The sequence below is a fragment of the Cannabis sativa genome, chromosome 9 (genome assembly GCF_029168945.1).
Source record: "Cannabis sativa cultivar Pink pepper isolate KNU-18-1 chromosome 9, ASM2916894v1, whole genome shotgun sequence".
Taxonomy (NCBI): Eukaryota; Viridiplantae; Streptophyta; class Magnoliopsida; order Rosales; family Cannabaceae; genus Cannabis; species Cannabis sativa.
In genome coordinates this window covers 35,047,684-35,059,558 of record NC_083609.1, presented here as the reverse complement: position 1 = coordinate 35,059,558, position 11,875 = coordinate 35,047,684, and the positions used below count along the sequence as shown (strand labels likewise).

Genomic DNA, 11,875 nt, shown 5'->3' with positions numbered 1-11,875 from the left:
TCACTATCACTCCAAGTGACAGTGAAGGCTTTCTTTTTCTTTAGAGTGTTGGCACATTCTGCCTGAATGTGACCAAAACCAGCATGACATTGAATTCCTTTCCCCCTTTTCTCATGTTGTTGTGAATGCTTGTTTAAACGAGAGGGTTTCTTGCTTGATGAATTTTCTTTGTTTCCAAAATTAGATTTCTTGAAATTACTTTTAGAAACTGAGCATAATTCTTGGCTTAGAGAGCATGATTTGCATATATGAAGGTTTCAGATAAGTCAACATGCTTCAAAATTTCTTTCATATGGATAAAGGCTACACCCATGTCTATTTTGCCCTTTTTAGAATTCTTAGTTTTCTTTTCCTTTGTCCCATCTCTCAAGAGTTAGCTCATAATTTTGCAAGGAACCAATCAACTCATCTAGGTCAAGGGCTTCAATATCACGACTCTCTTCTATTGACGTCACTTTGGACATAAATCTCTTAGGAAGAACCCCAAGAACTTTTCTAACCAATTTCTTGTTGGAGTAGACCTTTCCAAGAACATAAGATTCATTAGAGATGTCACATAGCTTAGCATGAACTTCAGAAATGAACTCATCTTCCTCCATAGATAGGTTCTCAAAAGATTTAGCTAAAGCTCTCAGTCAACCCTTTTTAACAGCTTCAGTACCTTCATTCTTGATTTTTAGCTTTTCCCAAGCATCTTTAGCAACCTCACAGTTAGAAATCACTTTGAGTTGATTCGTGAAAACAACATTAAAAAGAGCATGTAGAGCTTTGGAATTGAAATTAGCTCGTTCCATCTCTACAACAGATCATTCACTGGACTTCTTAATCTTTTCTTCTTCATCATCGAGCACAAAAGGTGGGGATCAACCTTTGGCTACTGCCATCCATAGCCTTCAAGAGAGCTCTTATTTTAGTCTTCCAATAGGGTAATTGCATCCTTCTAACATGGGAGGACGAGAGGTAGATCTACCTTCTCTGAACATTTCCATTTCCTATCAATCTGCACACAATAGAACAAGAAACTACGTTGCACAATGAGATGAATCTCGAAGTGGATTAGTTTCTAGAAAAAAAATTACACCAATATAGATCAGCACAACCCACTCAGAATTGATTAAATCGATAAAACCAATCAAACTTAGCTACAGAATCACAATTTCTTTACATGAAATAGTTGGCTATAATACCAATTGAAAGTTCTAACATCTCCGAAAGCTAAGTAATTGGACTTCAATGAATATTATGAAGAATTAAGACTAGAAAGCTAAATCAATGAACACCAGATTTACAAACTTCCTCTGCATTAGAAACATATTCCAACCAAGTAGTGCTTGGGACCCCAAGAACCGGGTAAAGTAACATCCACTATAAAATTAATTCAATTACATACATCAGTTCTGATTTTACAAATCAAACTACATAATCTGAAATGACTTTACACGATGTTACCTAATTCTTGAACATAGTCAAGACAATATATCTAAGCACTCTTAGATCCAAGAAGACAAGCTCTCCTGGCTTCCATCAAGCTAAAATTCCTTCAGCAGTTCAATCTGAACTCTCCTTAGACATCACAGATTTGTACTCCTTCTTCAAGCTCTTGAAGATTCAATGAATTTCTATCTGCAAATAACACAGAAACACCAAAGAAATATTTTTCCCTAGCAGAGCAAGAATCAAAGACGATTCTACCAAAAATGAGAGTTAGTTAGAAAAAGCCACATGAGCATATTATATACCAAGTTGTGAAAGAAATGGCTCATTTAACTAACTACAACCGCTGAAGCCAGCTGGCACCGATTCATAATCGAGTAAAGTATATAAAAGCTAAAAGCTGACATGGCAAACAGTAAAAACAAAAGAGACTAAACAGATACAACTAAGACTAACTTAGATGGTCAATGTATAGAACCAAGACAGTAAAGAGGAAAAGTCAGAAATCTGAATGGATAACTAACCACATAATTTTCCATACAGAAACTGTTGCACTTACACTAACTTTAGAGAAAAGCTTTCGTAGCACCAATTTTTTATTCACAAAGTGGTTGTTCCGTGGAACAAGCTCCTTTATCAACTCATCTATCTCAAACTTGAGAGCTTCCTCCAGCTATTCTTCAAGATTAGAAGCATTGTTCGTCTTTTTCTTTGACATAATCACACTATTTAATAACATAATAGATTGACTAATTGACTAATAAAATACTTGAATCATTCAAGCGAGCTCCTTGAGAGCATATATAGTAACATAATTATTATGGTTGTTTATTCAACACATTCTCATTTATTTCTCATATAATCATTTCTTTGTAAATAATATACTTTTTTCAAGTCTACTTAGAGATCACAACAAACTAATTAAATACTTGTAAAAAAACTAAAAAAAAACAAAAAACAAAAAATCCTCAAAAATTAAGTTGTATTACATAAATAACTACCCTCACTTGACTTCTTGCAAATTTAGCTCATATATATACATACACATAACGAAGACTATTTCACCAATATCAATATCCACCCTTTCGTTCATGACCTATAATTTTCATCAACGAATATTGTAAAAGCAGTTCTAGAATATTGTAAAATGTGTTGAAGAAGTAGAAGATCATTTTTTTTTTTCTGATTTGAGTAGAAGATCGATTTTATATATATTTATATGGAAAGGTACATTCTAGGGAAAAAAGGAAGAAGAAGATGAGAATAAAAAAAAAAATAGCGAGTTGTCATATTTCTTCTCCTTGCCAGCCTGGTCTGCCTAAGGTGAACTCCAAGCTAGGAATTTTTCCTTCAAAACTGTTGTTGTTTCCTACATAGCTCTTCACTCGAGTTGACTCGCATTCCTGTTATGTTGAAATTCACTATTATAATTTATTCAAATTTATTAGAGTCATTGCAATCAGGAGAAATTCTATTATTATATGAGAGATAATCAAAACAATGAATAAGCAGATTTTTTTGTCTGCATTATAATTATAATTATGTAAGCATCTCACCCATTAAAAAATAACTAATTTACAAAATCAAAAATTGAGTTTAAAACATTCAATTACAGATATTTAAATAATTTAAGATATTATAAATTGAATTTAAAATAATCAATTATATATGTATAAAATAAGAGGCTCGAAATATTCTAAATTTTATGAAAATATGTAAAATGTACCCAATCATTATACTATAATTTTTCTAATTACTAAAAGTAGAAACCTTTCTACAAGAGACAAAAAATGTGTCCTACAATTAAATTTTCCTATATGTAATAGCTACGAAAATAATTAAAAATTTACAATATACAAAAGACATGAGCGTCCCATTATAATTAAAAATTTGTGCAGCATAAGTAGTATTCTAATGCATGGGTGGAGTTGGTAAGTAGATCGATAATATTCTGACCTGAATTTGTTGCGATATTACTGAAGACTGTAGTGGAAGCCCATCTATGTCGCTAGAGTTGTTCTGAGACGACCATACCTCTCTTCCGCTGAATTTTAAAAGTATAATGAACTGTTATTCTTTATTTATTTTTTAAATAAATTCATATACAACTTTAAGCTATTGCAAGTAATTCAAATATCATTTGGGATAAAATAAATAAAAGGGTGGAAGCCACATTTCAGTTAATCACATAATCCAAAGCACAATTTATGATATTGGGCACAGTACTATACCCTTGTAAAGGTAGATGTGAGAATGATTAGTGATATTTTATAATATTTATTAAAATAAATTATGTGAAATCTAATTCTTAATTCTACTAATAGTTAAAAAGTGTTAATCACTATAGATTTTTTTTAGCATTTTTCAATAAATATATATATTAAAAGTCAAATATATGGTAACTCATGAATTAGTACTCCATATATATATATACATATGCCATGAACATATGAACAAATTCATGATCACACTTCCAACCAATAAGAAAATGATTGAAAATCCATAAGCAACAAACACTTACCATACTCAACCAAAACAGGAAAGAGAAAAGAGAAAAGAAAAGGTTCTATTCTAAATTAAAATATGGGGCGCTATGAACTATTCGATCTTGTAACATTACATGAATTCATGGATAATTTGCTTTTTTTTTTTCTTTCTTTCTTAAGCATGTATATATTTTTTTCATGGGTTACACATACCAAATTCGATCTTGTTTTCTATTTATTCAGTGGTTTAAGTTGTAAAAGATCAAAACATGACCATACGAGAAGATTGGTACATTAGTTTGTATAATATAAGCACATTTAAGTGGGGTATCACTTTTACTTATAGGGGTGTTTTTTATTTTCGTCACTAAGATAAATTATATATATATATTTTAATTTTTCTATATATGATAATGTATATTATAGTTATATTATGCATTTCGTCAAAAAGAGATACTCGTAAAATTTATTATTTGAATTATATATATATATTCCACACCTACTTACAAAATATATATATATATATATATATATATATATATATTTCATACTTTAATAATTTCAAATTTCTTGGAAATAGATGGAATATACAAAGTTATATATAGTTTGTGTACTATAACTATATATACTTAGTTTATAACTTCTCTTTATAGATACCGATCCAAATTAATAAGAAATGCCTTTAAAGTAAAAGCAAAAATTTTCAAACAGATTATGAGATGAGATCCAGTTCAGTTATTTGTTGGAGAAGTTTGTAGCTCGGAATACATAGCCTAATCCTAATTGATAATTAAATTATATCTTGGGAGGGTAAAGATAATAAAAACTATATAAGTTGATATGATATAAAGAAGGAAAAGTACCAATTAAGTTCTTTAAAAATAAACTAATTAATCAAGTATGTGTAAGGTCCTCAGCAAATGAAAAAACAAACCTTGAAACTAACGACTGTACTTTACAAGGGAGAACTTATTTATTAGTAGTAGTGATATATACTCTCAAAGAAAGTTTCTTCACATTCTTATATTTCAACACGACTCATGGTGTATATATGTCCGTATTGTAAGATATGCATGCACACAAATTATATATGATCATATTCATATGAATTTGGTTTTTTTGTTTTTACCGGGTGTTTCTCATCACACGTGGAGAAATCATTACCTCCAACCAAACACCACATAAATACTTTATTACACAAATAATTGTATGACACGAGAAAGCAATTTTTTTTTAGCAATTCTCTTATTTAAATTTATGATATGTTTAACTATAATTATAACTATAACCATAACTATAACTATCACTATAACTATAACTGTAACTGTAACTTACATAATCCTATAAAATAATTTGACTTATAATTTTTCTAATAACCAAAACGGAATTGCCTTCCATCAATAAGCATATTTTTAATTTGGTTTTTATAATAAATCAGCATGTGTATATTAAACACAAAACTATTACAACTGAATATTCTTATTAACATAAATATATTTACAGAGAAACACGTATATATGCAGATTATTCAAGAAAAGATTGTGAATTTCTTATTCATATAAAAATTTGGAATATGTTCGATAGTTGCACTTATAATAACTTATTAATATCAAATGATGTATTTTTCTATCTGTTTTTTTCGCTTTATAAGAACTACACACGCCTCTTCAAATTAAAAGTAGAAATATATAGTATACAAAATTACATAAATAATAAATATGTATAAACTATATATAAAACCCTATATTAGGTTTAGTTTTAGTTAGGTTTCTACAATTAATGATCTTAATTGGATGCTATATATATTTATATAAATACTAGTTCAGTTAAAAATCGCTATATAAGCAACTGTTTTTTATTACGTACCACAGACATGGGTACGGTTATGTGTATCATATCAACACAAACATTTATAGTTTACTACTTATACACATAAATTTCTGTGTGAGGGCATTTTCGAATTTCGTTCAGAAGAAATACTTAGCATATATTGGCCGGCAAATTAGATGCAATTCAACACAGAATATTATATATATGGACATAATTAGTTGACATCTGGTAAGTTGATCACCATCATTAAAATTTTATGTATGTTATATTTATGTCCAAATATAGCAGTGAGTGAAACTTTTAATATATATATATATATATATATCTTTAATAGTACTCAACGTACATTACAATATTTGAGATCAAAGTAGCACCACTTTATTTTTTCGAGTTCAGTCCAAATCCAATGTTGGCTGTGAGTGCTGATGTAAATTTATATGTATCAAAAATATATCTCTTTTCTCTTGTCTTTGATGATTATTTTATTTGTTGAAATTTGACTTATGTTGTCTAACTAGTAATTAGTTCAAATGTTTTTGGCAATGATAAAGTGCAGCTGGAAACTAGCTGTAACACAATATTTACTGCTTTGCAAAGAGTTTTCTTTCAATTAATTTTTATAACTATACAATATTTTATAAATATAAAAACCGAAATCTTGTTATATATTTGTAATGAAAATAATGATAAATATTATTATATAAGAAATAATTATAAAACAAAATTGTGGGGTGCAAGGAGGAAACAAATCAGACAAAAACCGATCGAATGCCATTATTTGATATGGAAGCTGGTGCCAAACAGCATAGGCTACTTTATATAAATATTTGTAATTGATTTATAATATATAGTTAGTAGGAACATTAAAAGGAGAGGTCAGCGCACTTAAATCAAGGAAGAAACTTTTTTTGTCATATATGTAATGCAATCTCTCCTCGTGGATGGAATAAGAACCTGAGTTTTATATTGACCAAATTAAAGTATAATTCATTAACTATTAAGATTTTAATTTTAAAAAACAAAATCTTAAAAACACAATAATATTAATAAACGAAAAGAAAAACAAAGTGAAGCAGTTGGTTGCTTTCTCTTATCCTAATTTATACGATTTGGTTCATGTGTTTGATGCTTTTCTTTATTTAAACCCATCAAAGCTACTTATCTCAAATCAGCAGAAAGAAAGGACATATATATATTTAAATAAAAAAAAAATAAAAAGATAGAGAGAGAGAGAAAAAAAAAATTATATGCATAGAAAAAGAAAGAAGAAACCAAACAGAAAATAAAGTAAAAGCTGCACCTGAGAATACCCTTTTATTCTTGAAAAAATAAGGACGTAGAGAGCTGTATATTGATAATATAATAAGCAAACCATGCATTATATATATGGAGTTATTTATTAAGTTTAGGCATATAGAATCTTATGATTAGCAATATAACAATACTAATAATAGGAAAATATAGATCTAAAGAAATTAAGAGCATATTAGTACCTGGAGGAATTACTCCAAAGACTTGTTTGGTAGTCCATTTGATCAGGTTGTAAATTAGACCGATCGGGCGGTCCTCTTTGGTCCACATATTGAGTACGTAAACCACCAGTACTATCTGAGCCGCTCATTCCAATCTGCGACATTTCATCCTCTCCAGACCCTTCTGATTGCCCTGATATTGTTACACATATGTTAACCAAAAGTATATTGGGTCCAAATAATTACGATAGAGTACTATACTTCGAAAACAACCCATGTATGTTTTTATTATGTGGAACATTATATATATATATGTTTGTAAATATATGCATCATGCATGTGCATACATATAATGTATCATGTGATGTGGCATGGGTGATTGATGTATGTTAAGGAGTACTTACCTTTTGCACATATAGGCAGCACACATTTATGTATATACATACATATATTTAATTATTTGTATATGGAGTATAAAAACGAAGACGATAAAGCCTATTAATTTGTAACAATAAGAGAAGAAAAAAAAGCTAAGGCTGTAAGGGGCTAAAGGAAAAAGGTGAAGGAGGCTTAGCAATACGAATTACCTGATGAGGCTGCAGGCTTGTCAGTAGTCTTAACAGTTCGATACATCTGCAATTTAAAACACTAATTAATATATATGGGATGCATTTACTATGATATACGCACTTTAAATCAATATTTAATTAATTCATATCTACATGTATGTACTTTGAAAAAAGAAATAGTAATAAATACATGTTATGTAACGTTCTTAATTTACCAAATTGAAGAATACATCTACAGATACAGATACCATAAACATTAATATATATTTATATTATTTTATTAATGTGTTCTCTTTTATTCATTAATCTCGAGGTACGTGAATGCTGAATATAATGTAGTACTAATGGAGTTAGTATTATTGCAAAATGATTACTACTTTTGTCCCTTATCATCATGATCTACTTATTAATTGATAGACTACAATTACATTTACATTTTCGTTTTTCTTTTTTTGGTCTGAAATTAAGCAGACGCTGTCTGTCTGGACTGGTCTGGTCTGGTCCCAGTAGTTAAATGATCGAGCTATAACTATCAGACTCATATTTATATGAAAATCGCTCGCTATATACGATCCAATATATCTCGTTAAATTCATTCATTTATTCATTCACTGCTTTCCATTGGCAACTGTGCCCGTGTGATAGACCAAAACCGACCCACATGAAAGAGAGGAGAGAGAAAGAGAAAGAGAAAGCTGTATGTAATGTAGTTCAAAATCAAAAAATATATACACATTTCATCATTAATACCTGTAAATGGCTCTTAACATGAGCTAAGGTTAGATCTTTAACATCCATCAGCTCTAGGACCGACTTTGGAGTGGCTCCTGATTATTATCATACCATCATCATGATCAATCCCAACTTAATTATTCAGAAATCAAATTAACCCAAAACGCCAAAAATAAAAATAAAATAAAACGTTAAAAGATATATGTACGATTGATATTACAAATTAGACAAAAGACAAAGAAATTAAAATGAGAAAATTAAGATAATATAATAATGCTATAACATACTCTCATGGCCGCCAAGAAGCTCAACGGCATGGACGAAACGGGCATGTAGGGTGCTTGTCCAGCGCATTCTTGGTGCCCTCATACTCCGCTTAGTTGGCAGTTTCGGCAAAAATCTAGCTCTCATCGTCCCATGAGAGCTAATCTCCGTCTGCCCGTACTGATTGTTGTGGTGATGAAGATGATTATGATGTTGATGGAGTTGATGATGGTGGTGGTGCAGCTGGTTATTGGCTGATTTATAGGCCTCGGCAGCTGCAGCTAAACCGTTAAGCCTTGCAGCTCTATAAGCAGCTACTGCAGCCATGGAAGACCCATTTGGAAGCCCTGGTGAGCTCAGCATCGACATTGGATCCAACCCCCCTACCCCTCCACCACCTCCTCCTCCTCTACTGCCAAAATAAGGGGTCGCTGTCGCTCCTGATAGTGATGGTGCCATTTGGTAGAAGCACATCTTGGGATCCTTAACATGATCAACAACCCTTGTGTTATCAGCAGAGAAGAAAGGAAATGAGCGGTTGTGATAGACCGGGATACCCTTAATAGGACGAAAAGCATCGGCCGACACATCTAGAAGCGAAAGGCCACCACCACCGCCACCGCGATTGATTGTATGGTTATAAAGATGGTGAGCATATTGAGGATGGTGCTGTTGGTGATGATGATAAGGGTTTTGGGGTTGGTCCCCAGCTCCGTTGAGATTACTACCACTACTGCTGATCAAGCTTAATCTCCCTAAAGAGAGGTCGGTGTGTGCTTTGGAGGTGTTAGTAGTAGTCGTAGTACTACTACTACTGCAAGCTGTTAAATTGTTGTTATCTGCTTCCCTTCTTCGGCATGAGAGATCGAGATCGAACCTTGCATCATCAAGGGCTGCGGCAGCAGCGGAAGAAGAGCAAGTACTAGTAGTGTTGGGGGGACTTATGTTGAGAGAAAGATCAGGAAGTACTGTTGGTGTTGAAGAAGATGCCTCAATGAAAATCCCCTCCAAGGGCATATTTTTCCCGGCCGTCTTAACTAATTTTCCGAATATTTTCACTAGGTTTGTTTTCTTTCTTAATTACTCCAACTTGATGAGGAAGACAAGTAAAGAAAGAAAAGAAGAAGATATATTGATGAATTAAGTGAGTGGGTACCGGTCTTTTTCTTTTCTTTTCTCTTTTTTTTTTTGTTGGTTGATCCTCTTTTTTTTCTTTTGCTTTATATATATATTTATATCTTCCTCTAATGAAATAGAAAGATGGCTATCGCTAGCTCAAAGTTAGGGATGAGTTAATAATGGAGGATGAAGAGAATTATGTTGATTAGAAAAACAGAGGAGAATAAAAAAAAAGGTATTTGGACATATGGAACGGATAATGAAAGAGGGATAGATGTGTGGATTTGTTAAGGCAAAGAACTAGGGAAAATAACAAAAAGTAATGAAATAGAAAGAGAGAGAGAAAGATAGATGAAGTAGGGGATTTGGGTATAGTGTTCCTCCTCGAGAGTATATCTCGGAAAATGACACTAGAAGAAGAAGAAGAAGTAGTGGGAGTGAAGAAGAGCACAAGGTCTAAAGAATTTGTAAAAGAGTCAAACCCCAAAAAATATAGTCACTTTGGATTTTGCCTTCCCCGGAGACGACGGGATAAAAATTGTTAGACCGAGAAAGACACCCTCATGTGTGATTCCTTTTCCCCCACTCTCTTCGCTTCATACTCTCTCTCTCCTTTAATACTTTTTATTTATTTATTTTATTAAAATAACTGGCTTTACTATTCTTATATAAATTTATGCTTATATATGGTGGCAGGGCCAGGCTACGTATATTGGAGCGTACTAGTAAAATTCTTTTTTTTTTTCTTTCATCATTTTTTTTTTTCTCAAAATCTCACGAGATGTTGAATTTTAATAAAATATACTGATTTTATATTATATATAATACGAATTTTAGTTTGATGGGGGCAGACCCACCCATTGACCTCAAAGAGAAAGAAAGAGATCATCAGATGAAAGAGAAAAGCCACAAAGGGTTTTTTGTTTTCTTCCTTATGTACACATCGTAAACCCTAATTCCACAATATTATTATTATTAGCTTCTAATTCCCCTTACATCCTCCCAAATATTCCCTTCTAATCTTTAACAACTTTGTCTGGCATCCTGGGTTTTATTATGTTTTCCTCCACATGACCCCTCTCCAAACTCCAAGCTCATCACTCTATCTCCAAGTGCTTGGTTTTCAAAACCCTAGGCTCAATCAGTGATCCATATAATCATATAATAATGTACATGCAATTAATTGTAGTGTTATTGGAAACTTACCCACTTTCTATTTTCTATTTTTTATAGAATACTTTCACCGAGATAACATAGTAGCTAGCTCTAGGGGAGAGCGAAGAAATTAACTAGTACTGTTTTCATTTAGGTGTGGTGTTTGGATACCTCATTAAATGCAAAATTGGGTAATAGTAAATGCATGCTGTTTGATTTTTGATTTCTAGGAAGTAGGAACACGTTTACTATAGACCATTTCCCCGTTTTACAAGTACTTGAGAGAGAGAGAGAGAGAGAGAGAGAGAGAGAGAAAATAAAGAGTAAAAAAAGGGGTAAAAATGAAATGAAATAAAAAAGGTTGAAGACCTTTAGTTGTGTGTATAGTTTTTGGTGCATTCCTTTTCCAACATGTACAGAAGAGAAAAGTATTCTTCAACTAAATGTTGTTTGGATAAATGTGGGAAAGTATTGATGTGTATATTTCATTTCCCTCGATCTATACTCTTGGGGTTTGTACCAAAGACAATAACAACTCGGTAACGCCACTAATGCCCTCATCAACAACTTGTTCGACTAATTAATTAACCTAACTAATTAAAGATCATTGCTTAAGGTGCTCCTTACAATTTTTCCTAATTAAATATCATATCGCAACCTCATCTAATTAAGTTTATATAATTTAGTCAGCCATTTTTCCTCTGAATTAAAAATACTCCATTTATTATCAGATACCAGCTTATTAGCTAATTTTTTAAATTGTTTTTTTTCTTGTAGCCCAGTACTATTAATATATATATATATATATATATAT

General features: G+C 31.5%; 1 protein-coding gene across 1 annotated transcript; it reads right to left on the bottom strand.

The window, feature by feature from the left end:
• Positions 1-2,397: 2,397 nt before the first annotated feature.
• On the bottom strand, positions 2,398-11,022 carry LOC115722567 (transcription repressor KAN1). Its single transcript, XM_030651809.2, has 6 exons — positions 8,811-11,022; positions 8,542-8,618; positions 7,810-7,855; positions 7,244-7,415; positions 3,391-3,478; positions 2,398-2,837 (listed from the first exon to the last, which is right to left on the bottom strand). Exons 1-6 carry the CDS (start codon positions 9,802-9,804, stop codon positions 2,721-2,723), a joined length of 1,494 nt encoding a protein of 497 aa, XP_030507669.2. The 5' UTR covers positions 9,805-11,022; the 3' UTR covers positions 2,398-2,720.
• Positions 11,023-11,875: the final 853 nt, after the last annotated feature.

Bases quoted from the DNA above. Each gene is read 5' to 3' on its own strand.
- LOC115722567 (XM_030651809.2), bottom strand. From the start codon at position 9,804: ATGCCCTTGGAGGGGATTTTCATTGAGGCATCTTCTTCAACACCAACA. The intron at 3,479-7,243 runs GTACTAATATGC...TTTAAAATTCAG, and splicing joins CTTTGGAGTAATTCCTCCAG to CGGAAGAGAGGTATGGTCGT. The intron at 2,838-3,390 runs GTCAGAATATTA...TCAACATAACAG, and splicing joins TAATATCGCAACAAATTCAG to GAATGCGAGTCAACTCGAGT.